Genomic DNA, 18,991 nt, shown 5'->3' on the forward strand with positions numbered 1-18,991 from the left:
TTCTTGTAGACATTTGAAAGTAAATGGGGCATCAAAAAACAACCATATCTGTCACTACGTTAGTATGTCTCTATTTTTGTTGTGATTGTTGGCACATTCATTGCTTTATTTGAACATTCATTAATTTATTAATTTAGGTATTTTTAATATTGCTGGGTTTTATTCACTGTACGGGTAGCTTTTAGTAACAACGTTTGCAGGGTGATATGTTTGTAATTCAAAATCTGAAAATTAGAAGTGCTCGTAATTATGAGGTAGAAAGTTCTGCAAAAAGTGTTGTGTCTTGTATCAATTTAGGATACATCTAATTAAGATGCATTGAAAGCACTATGAGCTCTGTTTTCGCTCGCTGCCTTAAAATACTCTATATAAGAGCAGTGGAATGGTAGTAAGCCATGACTGTGTGGGAAGCTTTGTGGAGAAGCTCGATACAATAAGTTACATTCATATTTATATGTTAAAGAACAATTGAAAATAGCGAAATCTAAAAAAAAATAATAATAGAAAAGAAAAAGAAAAACTCTTACCAAAATGCATGAAATTGAATCATGTTCAAGTTTGTGGGATTATTTTACCCTCCAGTGTGTCTCACATTTGGAAATGCTCTAATCAAATGCCTGAAAAATCGATGCCACAGCCTTTGTTTAACATCTTCAGCACCTGCTGCCCGATTGCAAAATTGATGTGACAATTTTCTGAACGGCGGAACTATTTTTGTCCCTTCACGCTTCCACTACAATATGACAACAAGGAAGAGTAGGAAGTTGAATACATGGCAAAAAAGAAACCAGAAGAAAACCCGAAGCATATAACTTCACACATATCTTCAGCTGTGAGAGAGAAGCCGGAAAAGGGAAACGAAATGAAACAACCCAAACAAGCTAATATCTTTTTCCTCGCTGTCATTGTTGTTGTTATTGCCGTTTGCGTAGGACCACTAATGGCTGAAATCTCTGCACGTAAGTACAGGAATGTAGGTAAATAAAATCAGATACATTTCTTTGTGGCTTGGTTAGCAGCATAGCTAAGGTTAAGTAAAACTTTTCGCAACCTTTTCTAACTATTTACACCTCAACAGTTTTAAGAAGTCGATAACGAGTCACCGCTATGGACGTGAAGAAGGTTGAAACTATTATTTGTCGCTAAAGGGGAACATAATCCAAAGAGTTTGTTGTCACAACGTAGGGCTTGAGAAAAGTACATATCTAAATAGGAGACAAATGCTTATACTGGATAAGCTTTAGGAGATACTTTGACTTGGTCTATCTCTAAAACTGTACAGTAAAATTATAAAATATGTATTCTGGATATAGTCTCATCGACCCTGTAAAATAATCCAAAGAGAGTTTATTGTCACCTATTAGGATTTCAGAGAAATACTTTTTGAAAATTATAGTCTTGATTAACATGGGTACTTTCACTGAATCTGTCTCCAAAAATCCACAATAAAATAATGAAATATTTATTTTGGATATAACATAAGTATGTGAAAGTAAAAGGAATGTCATAAATACACACTTGACTGTTTCATTTAATTTTTATCCGCCTGCAAGGGGACTCCTGGTGCTCTTTTACCGTAAGCCACCATGTATGTGCGAAGCTAATGTTTAAGAGGTCGAACGGCTTGACAATATTTCTGAGTTTTGGCTTGCAAACTGAGCCGGAGATATTTGAACTTCCCTCTGAAGGCTATTTATGGATTAACTCAGCATGTGACCAGTGAACTCAGCAGCCATATACGCTGCAGACATCTCACATGCTTTAGTCCTCCGCACCTTTTTGCTAACTGGGACTTCTGCTACCAAACTGGTTGGAATAGCCCTCTTTCTCTTTTTATTTGTACAAACGCATATTTAGGATATTTGTTGATTATATCCTGAAAATCAGAGCTTGCGTGCGCGTTTATTTCAGAACAAATCATTGTACATGTTTCTGATGATCTAAGTGGTTTTTATAGTAGCTGTGCATAGATTTTTTTTTCTGCGAAGAACTGAACATAATATGCTAGAACGGTTTAGTTTATGTAGAAGCCGAATTGTTAATGGATGTCATCTGACCGATTTTCTTCCCTCCAGTTGACTTCGGTCACTCTAAACACGTTGCTGTGAAGATGGATGAGGCTCTTTTGACAGTCAGCAATGAGCTGGAGACGGAGGTCCTGGTGTCCTGGAGGTCAGAGCGCTGCTACCAGGTAAGCTCAAACCTACCAGTTTATCCAGCTCTTCATGACTGTCCTACATCACAAAACTATAAACATACACACACACACACACACACACACACAAAACAAACAAATCTGATGCGTTTATTGATTTATTTCCGTATGTGCTGCTAGTGTTTGTACCAGCATCTGGGGGTGGTGCCAGCAGGAAGCAGCCCTGGCCAGCCCAGTTCAGCTCACTTTACTGTGAACACAGAACATGAAATAACCCTGCAGCTCAACAGCACTCCTGAGGCCCAGGAGCTCTGCAAGTAGGTGTATTAAACACATTGTAGTTGAGAAATGGTAATGTACTGTCTAATCATCATATGCTTGGTAACAGAACTTCCATATCAACTATTGATTTCAATTGCATGTTGACTTTGACACTTGAGCAATTTTAAAAACATTTTTATGAGTTATAAATATGCATCAACTGGCTATCTATGTTGTCTTGAATACTCTTGTCATGTCACAGCCACTGTAGACAATGTATTTTATTTGGCTTTATTTTGGTATTTCTTTGATTAATGCTTTTGTTGCTCAGCTTGTTAGTTTAGCTGGACAGTCATGTCTCAGTAGGTTTGCCGTTAGGTTACATTCTTTCCTTTTTCAGAGGATGGTTTGAACACTGCTCAGTGAGTCATTTGTAGCTTGTTACAGTGTTCTATAACTTTAAACTTCTCCACACCTCCATGGTTTCATTTCTGACCTGCTGTGTTCCTTGATTTTCATTACGCTGTTTGATCTCAAATTAACCTGTGGAACCTGGATTTATACTGAGAGTAAATTACACACAAGTGGACTCCAGAGTTCATTTAGAGATATCGGCGTAATGATGGGCTGAATGCAAATGCACTCCACACTTTACAGTTTTTTATTTATAAAAATGTTAAAAGCCATGTATCTCTCTCCATTAGACTTACAGTTATGCACTAGTTCATGTTGGTCTATCACAAAACAAATTCCAATAAAATACAAAGAAATTTGTAGTTTTGACACGATTAAATGAAAAAGTTCTAGCAGTACGACTTTTTTTTTTTTTGCTTGGCATAGTATATACAAAACAAGGATAAGTGACAGTCTTTATAAAAGAATTTAATAACCAGTTAAATTTACTGTGTTTGGTTGATGTTGTAATTCCCAGAGTTCAATTCCACTTCGGGGAGCATGGGAACTACTCTCTGTGGATGAAAAATCTCAACAACGTCTCAATCACTAACTGCTCCCTACTGAGCAATTCGGACCCTGTAAACAGTAATATGCGTGAGTGTCACACACATGAATGCTTTATTACACTGGGGTCATATAGATGAAGGTTAAATATTTTGAACCCTAGAATGAGGCTTGTACAAATAACATTTCTTTACACTAATGTCCCGCTTTTTCCATGCAGCGATCTTGGTTGCTTTTTTTGTCTTTGTCGGACTGGCCTTGATATTTGCCGTCGGATGTAGAGTATTAAGGTGGGGCTGATTTATAATATTTGTCCTTTTTATTAAATCATTTCCTGATAAGACGTAGTTTTAGTTTTAAGTCTTGTGTGTGTGTTTTCATGTATAATATTTGCAGTGTTGTTGGATAAAAATGTATGTAAATCTCTCAAGCACCAATCTTTTGTGAAGTGCTGTGTTTCTAACTGGTTCCCCATAAAACACACTGTGATTCTTGTCTAGACTTGGTGTTGTAAGAGGTTTCGTCCTCAGAATCAGTGGGACCATGGAGACGGAGAGGCTTATTAATTCTGTGAGTGCTTGTCCCTGCAGGTTTTTGTTTTTTTTGGGGGCGTCAAATTAATTCCTTTGGGATTTAAGCACCTGATTTTGGTAGAATACAATAAAGTTCACATGTAAACTTACTCCAACCATCCAGGAACTGGGCTCTCCTCGGACAGATGCGCTAGTTACTGACAACATCCTCCCTTCCCCGGCCAACACCAACAGAAGGCTTCGTTCGCTCGACACGTTTCGAGGGTAAGACCCGCCCCCACCGTTCACTCCAGCTCTGCTGATGCAGCATTAAGTGATTTACAACTTTAGCCTGACTTGTCATCTTTATTTCATGTGATTCTCGCAACAAAGATATTGAAGCAATCACATATTATTTTACTCCCACTAGTAAACATACTCAGTCTCTTGGTGCTACACTATCATAAAAAAAATACAGTTTAGTTACTTTTTTTCGATTTAAAAACACAGAGTTTGTGACCAACCTTTCTGATATATAGTCTCTGGTATACAGTCCCTTCCCCATAAAGTTTTTCATAAATTACCTCAACATGCAGTGATATAATCATTTTAATTAGGTGCGTTAAAGCAGAGATGTAACACAGGTCTTGAAGGACTAAACTTTTAAAATCGAAACAATTTCATTTAAATTTGTTTGTATGTTTAGAGTCATTCTGTAACCAAAAGGTGACCTTCTGACTCTGCCTTAGTTGTTTTGCTGCCTGTAATTTCAGTTTTTCAGCTTTAGCATGGTGTTCATTTGTAAATAATTCTCCCCTTACCCAGCCTGATTTGGTGTTTTTTATTTGCACTGGCTTTTATTTAGGTTTGTCAGACAGAATACAAATGTGCACAAGACATTTAAGATTTTTATAAAAAATAAATAATACATACATTTTTCTTTTCCTTCACAATAATGCACAATGTTCTGTTGGTCTGTTTCACAAATTCACAATAATATACATAATAATATTTGTGGTTTTAATCTGACAATATTTGAGCAAACTTAGGGGGATGTGAATACTTGCAAGTACACTGACATGCAAGACACTCTAGATGTTCTGGTCTGTTCCCTCCATTTATTAAAAGTTTTCAACTTCCTTTAGGATCTCCTTGGTTATTATGGTGTTTGTGAACTATGGAGGAGGACGATACTGGTTCTTCAGACATTCAAGCTGGAATGGTGAGCCTAACCTTTTAGCTTTCTTCCTTTTTTATGCTCTTATCTGTTCTCATCTTGGCTTTTGTTGCCTTTCATTTTGTTGATTTATTTATTGTCCTTCGCTTCACAGGTCTTACAGTTGCTGATCTTGTTTTTCCTTGGTAAGACAAGTGAATTATTTTATCTGAATTTCCCCACTGTGGGACAATAAAGGATATTTCCATGCTATTATTTTACCTACAAATTTTTCATATGTACACTGGAAGGGTAAAGCTCAGTTAAACAAGAGTTTTCAGCCCACAATGTTGTCTTTCTTATGGTTGTCCTAGTGGTCCCTTCCAGTTATGTTTCATCTTCTCTCCCTTCACTGCATGTCTCTGACCTCCATCAGGTTTGTGTTCATCATGGGCACATCCATCGCACTCTCTATCAACTCATTACTGCGTGGGGGAGCGAGTCGTTCCTCTCTGCTCAAGAAAGTATTATGGAGGAGCGCTCAGCTGTTTCTCATTGGAGTCTTCATCATTAACCCAAACTACTGTCTTGGACCATGTAAGAATAAATGTCTCCAGTGGATGTTTTGTCATTTATTATTGATTATTTTGCTAAATTCAGACCTAAAGTGTACAAAATTGGCTTTTATAGTTTACATTTATTGTAGTCTTTCATCTTGTGTCTTTGCCTTAAGCTTTTCATTTACTCCACAGTATCATTGGACAATTTGAGGATCCCGGGTGTGCTGCAGCGCCTCGCCTGGTCATACTTGGTTGTTGCTAGTTTGGACTTACTGGTGGGAAGAGGACATCTGGACATCCTCACAACAGTCAGCCAAAAGTTTTGCTTTCCCATCATTATTTAACATTTCTTTATATTTTTTAAAGAAATCTTTAGAAAATCTTTAATTTGTTCCAACTGCTAACGAGAATTGTGTGTTTTCCAGGATGCTTGGTGGTCTCCTGGTCTTGATATAATACTTTACTGGCCAGCCTGGCTTTGCGTGCTTCTTTTGGAAATCCTCTGGCTGTGCCTCACTTTCTTTCTTCCTGTACCAGGCTGCCCAACGTGAGTCAACTAGTGCTTTTCGGCAGCAACAATAAATTATTGGGTTTTTTTTGTTTGCTAAAAGAAGGGAATACATTTTCCCTAAGTGAGAAATGTATACCTCCTCAGGACTTCTGGATGCTTTTACCGCATTAAATTCAGCTTCATTTTTAAACTTAAACACATATTTTCTTTTGTACATAATTTTTAGATAACACTGAAGCAGTCAATTTTGCTCCTTTGTCTGCCCTATCAGTAACATTAATTCTATCCCTTCATGTTGGTACAGAGGATACCTGGGTCCAGGTGGGATCGGGGATATGGGCCTCCATGCGAACTGCACAGGTGGAGCAGCTGGTTACATCGACCGCAGGCTACTGGGAGAACAGCATATTTATCAAAGTCCCTCATCAAGGGTTTGTGCAATGTTTATTTTGTGCAAATTTTATTATTAGAGATGCACCAAGAAATTCCCACTTGATCAGCCCAGACTGGCAAGTCAGCAATGTTGAAATAAAGTTTTCAAATGAGTGAACACACCATACCTAAGCCCTATTTCCTTATAGCAGCAACAGTGTTAAGAAGACTAAAAGTTGCCTATTTTCAGTGTCAATAAGGTGTATAAAAAGACCAGAAACTGTATTTTCTATGATAGGTACAAGCCCCTACAACTTCAAACCCCCATTTTCATAGATCAGTGAGTCTAGATAATGAATGGATTGATGGAAGAATGTAGTTTGTAAACATGGTAAGATATCTGCTGTTAAGTCAGGGCTCCTCAGGAAATTGATTGGAAATTGACCACAACATTCTGATCGGTGCTGCTCTAATTATAAAGACTTTATTCCTAAGAGGCCCTCCCATAGTTACACAAATATTACTGAAAAGTGGTCTGAATCAGTTTTAGAATATTTACATAAACACCTCTTTGCTGTCATTGTAATATTCAGGTGATTTATGCAACTAAGATGCCTTTTGATCCAGAAGGTGTTTTGGGAAGCATCAACTCTGTCCTTATGGCTTTTCTTGGATTACAGGTTAGTATTTATTTAATACTTTGTAAAAAAAATAAATAAGTAATATAGTAAGTGTTTATAACATGCCTATATTTTTGTGCTCAGGCTGGAAAGATACTTTTACACTATAGAGATGTTCCTACGAGTGTTATTTCAAGATTTCTAATCTGGGCTCTCTTACTGGTAAGATAATTCCCTATTAACTTACTGCCAACATGAAATAAAACCAGATTAGTAGATCTGAGAACTCACAGGCCGATTATGTTTTCAAAGACACCACATGCACACATGCATTCATTTTGGCATATAAAGAGTCAGATTTGAGGTACAAGTGAACAAGTTAAAAAGCTACTAAGCTTGAAGAAAAGTAGAAAAAATAATTCTTTGCATTCATTTTAACATACAAATGTAGCACTAAATGAAAGCATTTTATCGAGCATTTTATCCTTTAACCCTTGAGTGAGTTTCTTAAGACATTTACACTTGCCCAAAGACAGATTTAAAACTGTCTTAGATGTTATGCATTAACACTTTTTCTCTGTGTACAATTTTGGACTTCAAAAGTGTTGGAAATGGTTTTATGACACTTCCCAGGCGGAGAAGCAGCAGCTTTATCTTATGCAAAGTCATTGCTGATGTATTTTCCTCTCAGCGTTGATAACACAATACTGTTTGTTACAGACCAAAAAACTGTCAAAGGTCTTGAGTCTATCAGTTAATAAAGGCCATTTGATTTGTATCACTTCACTTCTTCTTCTTCTTCACTCTGAAGTAATGTGAAAGCACCAAGAATACCCCTTATTTTTCTCAGACAGCATTTAAAATTTGTTGGTTTTTTTGTTTGAAAAGATAATGATAATATACCACAGTCAAGTCTGTGGTATATTTTGTAAAATTGAGGTTAAATTCAATTAAAATAGGCCATATTAAAAATCCTAAAACTTATAGTAGGTGTTCTTTCTTTTAACAACGTTTGTCTTCAATATACTAGTTTAGCATCACAGCATGAGTTCATCAGGCTAGGTGATTAAAAACAGTTTCAATATTAACATTTCTGAAATGACTAATTGTACTGAAAAGTACAATTCTGTTGAGTATTTTTCCTCCCCTCTGGATGATTGACTGATCTTCATCCCACAGGGAGCCATATCAGCAGTTCTCACTGAGTGCTCCACAGACAAAGGTTTCATTCCTGTTAACAAGAACTTGTGGTAAGGTTTGCTCCTAAATATTGTAATATGGGAAAGTGTAGTCCAAGTGGTTACCTTTTTGTGTTAGTTGAAAAACTTCTCCAAACAATTGTTTTTAATCTGACAATCATGTCTTTTTTCCCAATTCATTTTCAAGTAAGAAAACTCATAAATTTTGTTCTGTAAACACATCAAACATCCTATCTTAAGAATAAAAAATCAGACTGTGTAGATCAGTAGACATGTAGGCATGTAACCAATGGAGGTATTTATTGATAGGAGAAATGCGAGTCTAAATCTGCTTTATTTTGAGTTCTTTTCCAAACCATGAGCTATATATATATATATATATATATATATATATCTGTTCATTTAATGTTAATCGTGTTATAGGGGTGACACTATTAGTCTCTTGCCTGATTGACAGTGTTATACTGTCAGTCTGCCAAGACACTCAAATTGTACCCATATTCATTGATGTGCAGTTTCCCATTTTACTTTTAACAAACTTAAGAACTCCTAATCTAAACATCTTTAATAATTATCTTGTATCTCTTTGTATAACCTCTAGGTCACTGTCCTATGTGACAACATTGGCTTGTTTTGCCTTTGTGTTGCTTGTGCTTGTCTACTACACAATTGATGTTAAGAAATGGTGGTCTGGGGCACCTTTCTACTACACTGGTGAGCATTTCTGTCAAAAATACGGAACTGAATGGCTAGACTGTATTTATATAGTTTGTCGTGATCAAGCTAAGCCCCTGTACCTGTTTGATGGATGGGGAGCCATTATGACTGTTCCTTCACTCTCACTCGTTTGCTTGATTTCAGGTATGAACTCCATTCTGGTGTATGTGGGGCATGAAGTGTTTGAGGACTACTTTCCTTTCCGCTGGCGAATGGCCAACAGCCAGTCACATGCTGAGCACCTCATCCAGAATGTTCTCGCCACATCTTTGTGGGTTGTTATCTCTTACATCCTCTACAGAAAGAGGATTTTCTGGAAAATCTAAAGGACAGCTTACTAAATCAGGAGCAGTGCACAAGCAATGCAAATATTTTTTTTTACATCTGAATTGCTGGTGATAATATTTAAAACCATATGGAATGTGAGAACAGGTATTAAGTTACTTTATAAGTGCCATAATAATTACTTTTTTCTAAACTGGTTTGATTTCACCTTACAAAGCGGACATCACCATTGCTTTTCTTATCTTGCATCTTTTGTTAATGATCATTAGACTGCAGAGCCAAAGATGTTAAGCGCAAATTACTTTTTTTTCACATTTTTGGTTAATATTACCAAGTATTTAGTACATATTTGCTCTCTTTAAATCTGGTTTTCGGTCTCTGAAAACCGAAAACCAGATTAACAGTTTAGCTGAATTGATCTAAACTGTTAATAGGTTTAGATCAGTGATTTGGAGTTCTGTAATATACGTTTTTCGAGCTCAAAATTGTAAGATGTTACCTCATTTGTTTTTTAGGGAAAAAACATCTGGGAAGTGAATTTAGGATGCCAGCAGACTTTAATTGATTTCACTACTTGTCATCAAATATTTGCAAAGTCCAGTCATTGACTTGTGCTAACATGTTTTAAAACAACAATGCTGTTTATTTCAACAAACATCAGATACACTCAGAAATGTTTTAGAGCACATTTCCAAGGAATTAAATGTAAAACATGCTGATTATCCAAATGTTTTCAGATTTTGGTATAATTGTTCATCTTGTACATTTTGAATTGATTATGTAAAACTTTTATACATGGTATTTCTTTTTTATATTGTTAATAATTTGAAGGGTATTTAATAAAGATACTTCCGAATTGCTATTTTGAGTTTAAATACCTTACAATTTCTTGTGAAAATAAAAGAAAGTCAAATATTTTTTAAAAAATGTTAGCCTGTCCTTTATTGGACGGCTTTAAAATATAATTCGTGTTAGCAGCAGTTATTTATGTTCAGTCTGTCAAAGGGTTGGTCTATTGCCTAAGAGAAGTCGTGGGAATCGTGTAACAGTGAGAGCGCTATGAGAGTACTAAAAACGGGTAGTTAAGGTGCCTCTTAATCTCGCGATGCCTGTGGGTTATCGCTTCGTGTCAACAATGAGTTTCCCGTTCTCGCGCGATTTAACTACTTTCCCACGCCTGTTGTTTTGGCGTGTGCTTTCTGTTGGTCACCCCATCGCCACCCTTCCTTTTTCCCCCTCCCACTTCTCTCACCCTTTTCCCCCATCACATCTCCCTCCGTCAATCTCGTCGCTGCTAGTACGGTTTTTCTGAAGCGGATTGGCTTTGGCGAGAGCTTGGGGGTGGGATCTCGCGATTGTTGGATTTTTTTTTTCCGATGGGGAGGGTTGAGGGGAGATTCGAAGATGGCGCCCGTAGTGACGGGGTAAGTAGAAATTGGACCATAATGTGGTTGAAAATGTCAAGTTATCATACCAAGAAGCACTCCTAGGTTTCACGGAGTTTTTATTCATATTGGAAGTAATAGTTTTTTAAAATATTATTGTTGTTAACTCGGTAATTTCACCGAATCCAGCTTGTGGTTTAATGCTGGGTCAGTTTCTCAAAACTATTTTTCGCAGCATGCTGGTTCTCTATTCCTCTTGAATTTCTCCTTAATTATTTCAGATTAGTGCAGATATTTCGTGTCATGTATGTTTTCTTAATCAGTTTTTGTAATTATTTCTCCAGTATATCCCTAAAACGTGTTAATAGCGAAATTAAAACTGTAATTTATTTGTCTCAATAGTTTAAAAAGATATCAGTTACTGCCTTCTTTTTGAAAGTATTAGTTTATTATAGCCAATTCTCTTTCCATACTCCACAACAGCCTGTTCCATCTCAACATTTGTTCATTTTATTATTATAGCTGCCGATTGATTATATTCCTGGTGAATATATATTGTGCAATAAACTAGAACTGTGTTAGGACAGTAACAGAGACTAAAGTTTGACTTTTTTGCTCCTGTACTAAGACGACACGTAAAATGCATCAAATCCTGTTGTTGTTTTGCAGGAAGTTTAGTGAGCAACATCTTCCTCGACGGTTAACGAGGTGAGTAGAGACTTCAGCTAAGCCCGACGGAACATACTATTTACAAATACAACTTACCAATTCAGTAAATCATCAAATTTAAATTATCTGAGTTCTGAAATTCAAAAAGTATATAGATTTGCTACCCACCATGAAAATGTACCATGTAATAAATGCACATTCTCGGTTGGAGCTTCTTTTACATGCATTACTCCATCAATGACTTGTTGTATGGATGTCGTCAGGATAGTTTGCTGGCTAAGCACAGTGATACCATAGTCAATAAAACAAGTTTTGATGTATTTTAAAGCACACAGCATACCATTTAGGCTTGTCAGCACAAGAAAGCATTAAGTTCTCTGAAATGCCCTTGTAGACAGTTGCTGAGTTTTTACTTGATAAAACATTGTGGATCAAACACAGCAGATGACATGGTTCCTCAAAGCATAACTGACCATGGAAACTTCACGCTGGATCTTAAGCAATCTAGATTCTGCAGCTCTGTGCTTGTCTTCCAGACTGTGAGACCTGGATTTTAAATCAAATGTAATCTTTTCCTATTTGTGTATGAATTAAATAATGCATTATTTCATTGCCATCTTCTTTTTAAATTACCTTTGTTAGTTCCTTGTAAAGGGAGCTAAAAATCTGACATTAGGGCGTGCTGTGGTGGTGTAGGGGATAGCGCGACCCACGTTTGGAGGCCTTGAGTCCTCGACGCGGCTGTCGCGGGTTTGATTCCCGGACGTCTTCTTCCCCCTTTCCTGTCAGCCTACTTTCATATAAGGGACACTAGAGCCCACAAAAGACCCCCTGGAGGGAGAAAATAAAATCAGACATTGTACACAGTCATATGATTGCGTACTACCGACATACATGTACACAAACCATTTCTGTATTGAAATCATTTCGATAAATTTTTTGTAAGGTATTCCAACTTATAAAGTGTAGGAGTTTCACTTTTTGAACAGGATTACCGAAATAAACGTTTTGATATTCTAATTTACTGAGTTGCACCCGTATTAAGTCGATTGCTATTTTTGGTTATTTAATACATCTTTATTTCAGGGAGGCTATGAGGTCTTACTTGAAAGAGAAGCAGGATCAGACAGTCCTCATACTGCATGCAAAAGTGGCACAAAAGTCATATGGAAACGAGAAAAGGTTTGTGAGAGGCCGATTTATTCAAATAAAAAATATTTCCTGAACAGAATACATGTTTGGAGCTTTCTCATATTATTATTGTCCCCGTTAGGTTTTTCTGCCCGCCACCATGTGTGTATCTGATGGGGACGGGTTGGCAGAAAAAAGTGAAGGAGTTTGTGAAGGAAGGTTGCTCTGAACAAGAGGCCCAGCCTTATGTTTTCATTGGGATAGGCAGCAGTGAGCAAGACATGCAGCAACTTTTTCTGGAGGGAAAGGTGAGTCACAAATAATGATATAACATGGGCTCACAGTGTCTTACAAGAGTATTTTGCCACACCACAGGCACAAACATCAATGCGTTGTATTTGAATCTGTGTTATAGATAAGGGTGTAATAGTATCAAGAAACCAGCTGATGGTTTCTTGATACCATCAGCTGGTATCAAGCTGATGGTATCAACCAGCTAATGGTTTCTTGATACTAGTTGAGGGTTTTTTTGTTTTTTTAACTTTATTCAACAGTAAAGATTTCTGACAATTCTAGTTTATGAGTGTCTCAAGTAATTCTAAAAGTGATCTGCATAGTGATAACTCCAGGTTTGGTTTGATTTTCGTTAACTAATAAGGTTGTCATGAAACAATAAAGACACTAGACTACAAGATTTCTGTATGGGAAGTTTCTGAATAACACTGCTGACATTTGATAATTGAAACAAGTGTAGATTCCTTTGGAGGAATTCTGATATATAAACAATGCAAAGGATTTATGAATTGAGTGCAGCTGCTGTATAAACTCCTGCTGACAGACTTGCATCTGGAAACTGTACTGGTGAGTGGTTGCATGTCTGTTGCTGTTAAGGTACTTGGTGCTGTTTAAAAGCTGCAGACAGTTGGATTTTCCTATATAGCAGTAATATTTACATTCAGCTTGAGGTAGTTTCAGATATCTAATTAAGTTAATTATAGAGAGAGCTTTGTAATTTGTTGCTAATAAAAACTATTTTATCAGCAACAATGATGAAAGAACCTAGACAAAAGGAAAGTTCACTGTAGCTGACTGAGAAGCCAACTAATCAGTAGCTTGAATAAGTAGACACCAGCCAGAGATCCAGTAGGAGAATCAGTAGACAGGCTATCTCACTCAACAAGTCTAAACTCATCTGATAAGTGACAAGAATAAAGGTTTAGAATGGTTTTGATCAATGAACAAATTTAATTCTTTCTGGGATTTTTCTCATATTTAAGAAAGATCCCAGAAAAAAACTCTGACTGAGCAGAAGCTATTTTGCTAAAAGTGGACAGAGCTATTGAACCAAATATAATGTAGTGACAGTTGCAAGTGTTTTATTTTTCTATCATATGATTTATTCAGATAGGCTAAATACAGATGCACTGAACAATTTTCTGACTTCTATTTGCGATAAATTCTAGAACCATCTATCTTCCCCCTGGCCCTTGACAGCAACACACTGCTTTTTTGTTGGAGTACCACAAATCCCAATAAAGTACTCCTATGTTCGATAGTAATTTGACAAAATGTGGGAAATCGCATGGGGCATGAACAGTTTTACAAATTATTGTGTATGCAGCAGCCTTATTCTTTAGAAACTCGTTCTTTCAAAAACATAAAAAAGGAATTGAAAGCGGCTCAAACTCGGTGTGTCCTCAAAAACACCTCTAACATTTTGTCCTCTCTCTGCGGTAGAACTTCTGCACAGCTAAAACACTGTATATCAGTGACTCAGACAAAAGAAAGCACTTCATGCTGTCTGTGAAGATGTTGCATGGAAACAGCTCAGATATCGGAGTTTTCCCCAGCAAGAGGATCAAAGTCATCTCCAAACCTTCCAAGAAGAAACAGTCCCTGAAAAATGCAGACTGTGAGTCCACACCACATTACTGTATTGATTTAATCTCTTGGAGAACATTTGGTTTAATTTTCCTCTCCATCTTTCACCAGTGTGCATAGCTTCTGGGACTAAAGTGGCCTTGTTCAACCGCTTGCGTTCCCAAACAGTCAGTACCAGGTACCTTCATGTTGAGGGAGGGAACTTTCATGCCAGCTCCCAACAATGGGGTGCCTTCTACATCCACCTGTGTGAGTCAATCTTTTTTCTTTTTTTTTTACTTCGGTTATTTATGTCTTTATTTGAACAAGTAGATGCTCAGAGAATTTTCTCAATTTGTTTAGTGGATGATGATGAATCTGAAGGAGAGGAATTCACTGTAAAAGATGGCTACATTCACTATGGCCAGACAGTGAAATTGGTCTGCTCTGTTACTGGCCTGGCCCTGCCTAGACTGGTATGTAAGTTGCTGTTGCACAAATGTCCTGAAGTGTAGCCCTAAGTTTTTGTTTTTTGTTTGTGTCGGTGTTTTCTTTGGCAGCGTACATGATGGGTATTTTTTCTGTATTTCTTCAGATCATTCGTAAAGTTGACAAGCAAGCAGCGCAGTTGGATGCAGATGATCCTGTATCTCAGCTTCACAAGTGTGCCTTCTACCTGAAAGATACAGAGAAAATGTACCTCTGTCTTTCACAGGAAAGAATTATCCAGTATCAGGTGTGTAGATGCATGCCTGTGCACACCCACATGTCTGCAGCTGTTGACAATAATTGTTTTTTTGAGCATTTTATAAAAGGTTTGTCAAATAAAGTTTAGGGAAATATTATTTGAAGGGTGATTCATACTGTAATTGTCTATTTTCTGCTACATACAAGGAAGCTGCAGTACATTTGTCCTAAATGTTTGTCACATTTATATTTTAAATGAAAACGAATCACTTTGAATGTGTTTATAAATTTTGTTGAAAGAAAATTGATATTGGGCAACATTACAATTTGTGGTTCAGATAGTTGGCCTGTGGGCAGCAAAGCCTGATCGATGTATCTCTAGCAACTTCTTGTGATTTTTATGGCTACTCTGTTTATGCTCTTTATTTTATTCTGTACATAGCTTTTGTTGCAGCATTTCTAAATGCGCTTGGCATGGGTCAATAGACTAAGTTTGTAGAAGTACACATTGTGTGTTGATACAGTGACGATAGTTATGTTTTGTATCACAAATCTACTGCTATTTTTGTAGTAATGTGTGCAATATTAACATCGCAAAGAACTGCTTGGAGGTTAACGAGTATTTATCGAACAGGTTAGATGTTATTGTCCCACACTGACTCAAGTATTAAAGCATCGAGACATTTAGGTTCACACAAAGATAAGTGTTAAAATATTTAAAGACAACATTAAGGATAGTATACTGTACAGTAAGTACAGAACTATAACATGAAAATACTGTGCAGTTGTCAGCAATAACGTACTTAGATCCAAGAAATGTGCAACTGAGTAAGGTTTTTTAGAAAGATGTACATAATGTGTATTGCATGTAAACAGTCTATCGTTCCGATTAATCAAAATCTTATGACAATTTTTTACGGTAACTACAAACAGCATGAATGTTTTCCTACAAGAAATATTACTTTCTTTACCAGAAGTAATCTGTTTCAGCTAAAACAGCAGACACTGCCTGAGTACAGTCCTTCAATACAACCCTATTGTTATAGATAGAAATAATACATTAATTTATATCATTTTCTAACACTATTTAAGTTTGTATTTGTGGTGGATCACTTCATCATCACAACATTACAATATTGAATGTTTTCCAAATATTGTGAAACTTAAATTGGAACCAGACTGATGAAGAATATTGTTTACCATCAGTGATTCAATCTGTCAGAGCACCAAAAGGTGCAACAAACAAGTGTAGGAAGTTTTATTTAAAATTTTTGTAAGTAGTGTGTAATGGTAATAATTTCTATCCCAGGGTACGCCATGCCCCAAAGACTCTCGCAAGGAAAACATTAACGATGGCGCAGCATGGACTATCATTAGCACTGACAAAGCAGAGTACACATTTTGTGAAGGCATGGGTCCAGTCCCCACACCGGTCAGCCCCGTCCCTGTGGTGGAAAGTCTGCAGGTAACTACAGATCAGACTGTCTCACATCATTCCAACCTTTAGACTACAGTCATTTTTCAGGGTCTTTTAAGATGCGTCTTTTTCTCCCTCCTCAGTTAAATGGCGGAGGAGATGTGGCCATGTTGGAAGTGACGGGACAGAACTTCACCCCTAACCTCAGAGTTTGGTTTGGCGATGTGGAGGCAGAAACAATGTACAGGTAAAACGGTCTGCCAGAGCCTAGCTGTGTGTGTGCACACGTCTCTTTTTGATGCGGACTCCAATTTGTTTGCTCGTTCAGGTGCGGAGAGAGCATCCTCTGTGTAGTTCCAGACATCTCTTCCTTCAGGGAGGGTTGGCGCTGGGTACTACAGCCCGTTCAGGTTCCCGTCACGCTGGTCCGCAACGACGGAATCATCTACCCCACAGGCCTGACTTTCACCTACACTCCCGAGCCGGGACCTCGGCCTCACTGCAGTGCCACTGGGATCATTCTCCGATCCAACAGCAACGCTTCTTCATCACCAGCATCTTCCTCTTCACCTTCATCTTCAGTTGGTGGCCACGGCGACGGCCACGCTGCCAGCAGCAGTGACTCAGGCGTGTCAGCACTGACGTAGTCGGCTGTGGTTCATGGTTCATGGTCGTGCGCTGTCAGGAAAGGATGTGAAGTTTTTGTATAAAAGGTTCAACGGATCTGCAAGCCTGTGCTGAAGTCCTGAAGCTTTATATTTTTAGAGCAACAGTGAAAACATAAGGAATGCTTCTGAGCTGGAAAAGGATGAGTTAAAAGAAGAAAAAAAAAACCTTTTTACTGACTTTGTGTTTCAGCGCCCTCTGGTGGGAAGTTGTGGACATGAGCCCCACTCAGACTGATATCCCAGATCCTCACCTATAAGAAGTGGGATGTGCCTTCTAATGCTAACACCTGGATTTGATAAAACGTTGTTTTTATACTTATGTGGGTGTGAAAGGTGTCTTCCTTCTGCTTTTTACCATTAAAATCTTATTTTTACTGAACAACCTTAACTATTCTGAGTAAAGGACAATTTGTAAAGGTAACATTGTTTTTATGTAGCATAAAAACATAATGTTATTCAGATTATATTTTATAAGCTTTTTCGGTACATTTGACCATTTTTGTATGATACTGCAAACGTACTTTATTTTGTTATCATATAGGTTGCTATTTGTGATCCCTATTTTTGTCTTGTCTCAAGTTGGTTGTATTTCTTTTACTGTTTTACTACAATTTCATTCTCTTCACAGCACTGTTTATTGCATGTTAGGTATTAATAACAAACATTTTAACAATTTTATCTGCTGGTCAATAATGGGTCAGTGTACATGAAGTAAACCTGATTTGGAAACATGTCTTTGAGGTTCATACTTTTTAAAATCTTCTAAAACTCCATGAATGCAACTTTGAGCTGACCTTCCTAGCACTACACATTTGATGCGTCAGCCCAATGCAACCAGTCTTACTTTACAATTTTTCACAGTATGTCATAATTTTTGGTATGTTTTATATGTTGCTTTCACATTGACATGAATGATAACTAAATCAATTATGTCATTAGCTCAGTGTGTTTCGTGATGCAATCTGAAACATTGGACTCAGTTGAGAGGTGAAGTTTTTAAAAGTAAAACATGTCTTTTTGAAGCCAAGATGCGCATTTGACCTATCGCATTCTCACTCATTACTCATTTGCATGCGTCGCTGTATCTTTGGCACATGCATTATAGGAAAACTACTTAAGCTTCTGAATCGCACCTCTTTGAGAACGTTTGTTGTGTAGGGAAAACTAGAGACGTGCCGATATGTGAATGAGGTACAAAGTGATGTGGGGAAAAAAGGTTACTGGATTTCTTTTTTGTTAGTTTTTTTGTTTACACTTAAACATTTCATATCAGCCCATTCTTCAGTAATACTAATTTGATACTTTGACTAGGTCACTCAGTACCTCTGTTTTGTGTTTAAGCCACTCAGCTGTGGCCTTCCAATGACTGCCTGCTGTATAACCCAAGTGTGGTTGGGCTCAACCTCAACATTCTCCTTTAGGATTGTCTAGTAGAGAGCAGAATTCATGGGAAGTCATTTGGATCCCGAAGAAACGAGGCACCCAGAGACCATAATGCTACCACCGCCACCATGTTTGACAATAGGTATGATATCCTTTTTCAGAAATTTTCATAATATTCTTCCAACCTATTTTTAAAATGCATATCAAGGCACATACTGTATGTCTAATTAAAATCTGCTGTCCTTCATTGCTTCATGAGAGCTCAGTTAATTTTCAATGTAGCATATTTGATTATTTGCACCCCTTTTTAATATTGATCACTGAAATATTCACGTTTCTTACTAATGTCAGATCCATCTTGGTGTCCCAGCTGTGTTAATTTTTGATTCTGCACTCTGTTAAGTGGTTCTAAAACAGACCGTCTTTCTATTTGGTATAAATATGCGGTTGCATGAGAATAACCTACAACCACCATCCAGGCAG

The 18,991-nt window shown here is 37.3% G+C and overlaps 2 protein-coding genes across 2 annotated transcripts; both read left to right on the forward strand.

Annotated features, from left to right (window-relative positions):
* The first annotated feature begins 722 nt into the window (after nt 1–722).
* hgsnat (heparan-alpha-glucosaminide N-acetyltransferase) lies at nt 723–10,109 on the forward strand. The gene is made up of 18 exons (XM_032563515.1): nt 723–959; nt 2,076–2,191; nt 2,336–2,472; nt 3,348–3,466; nt 3,597–3,666; nt 3,877–3,946; nt 4,073–4,173; nt 5,034–5,110; nt 5,220–5,250; nt 5,481–5,641; nt 5,797–5,912; nt 6,030–6,151; nt 6,420–6,546; nt 7,081–7,167; nt 7,252–7,329; nt 8,287–8,357; nt 8,908–9,020; nt 9,168–10,109. The coding sequence occupies exons 1-18, from the start codon at nt 773–775 to the stop codon at nt 9,347–9,349; spliced, it is 1,965 nt and encodes a 654-aa protein (XP_032419406.1). The 5' UTR covers nt 723–772; the 3' UTR covers nt 9,350–10,109.
* Nucleotides 10,110–10,407: 298 nt separating this feature from the next.
* Nucleotides 10,408–18,152, forward strand: rbpja (recombination signal binding protein for immunoglobulin kappa J region a). Its single transcript, XM_032563516.1, has 11 exons — nt 10,408–10,732; nt 11,363–11,401; nt 12,449–12,544; nt 12,636–12,801; nt 14,231–14,405; nt 14,486–14,623; nt 14,717–14,829; nt 14,949–15,089; nt 16,350–16,505; nt 16,601–16,704; nt 16,786–18,152. Exons 1-11 carry the CDS (start codon nt 10,713–10,715, stop codon nt 17,102–17,104), a joined length of 1,467 nt encoding a protein of 488 aa, XP_032419407.1. The 5' UTR covers nt 10,408–10,712; the 3' UTR covers nt 17,105–18,152.
* Nucleotides 18,153–18,991: the final 839 nt, after the last annotated feature.

Source organism: Xiphophorus hellerii, chromosome 5, assembly GCF_003331165.1.
Source record: "Xiphophorus hellerii strain 12219 chromosome 5, Xiphophorus_hellerii-4.1, whole genome shotgun sequence".
Classification (NCBI taxonomy): domain Eukaryota; kingdom Metazoa; phylum Chordata; class Actinopteri; order Cyprinodontiformes; family Poeciliidae; genus Xiphophorus; species Xiphophorus hellerii.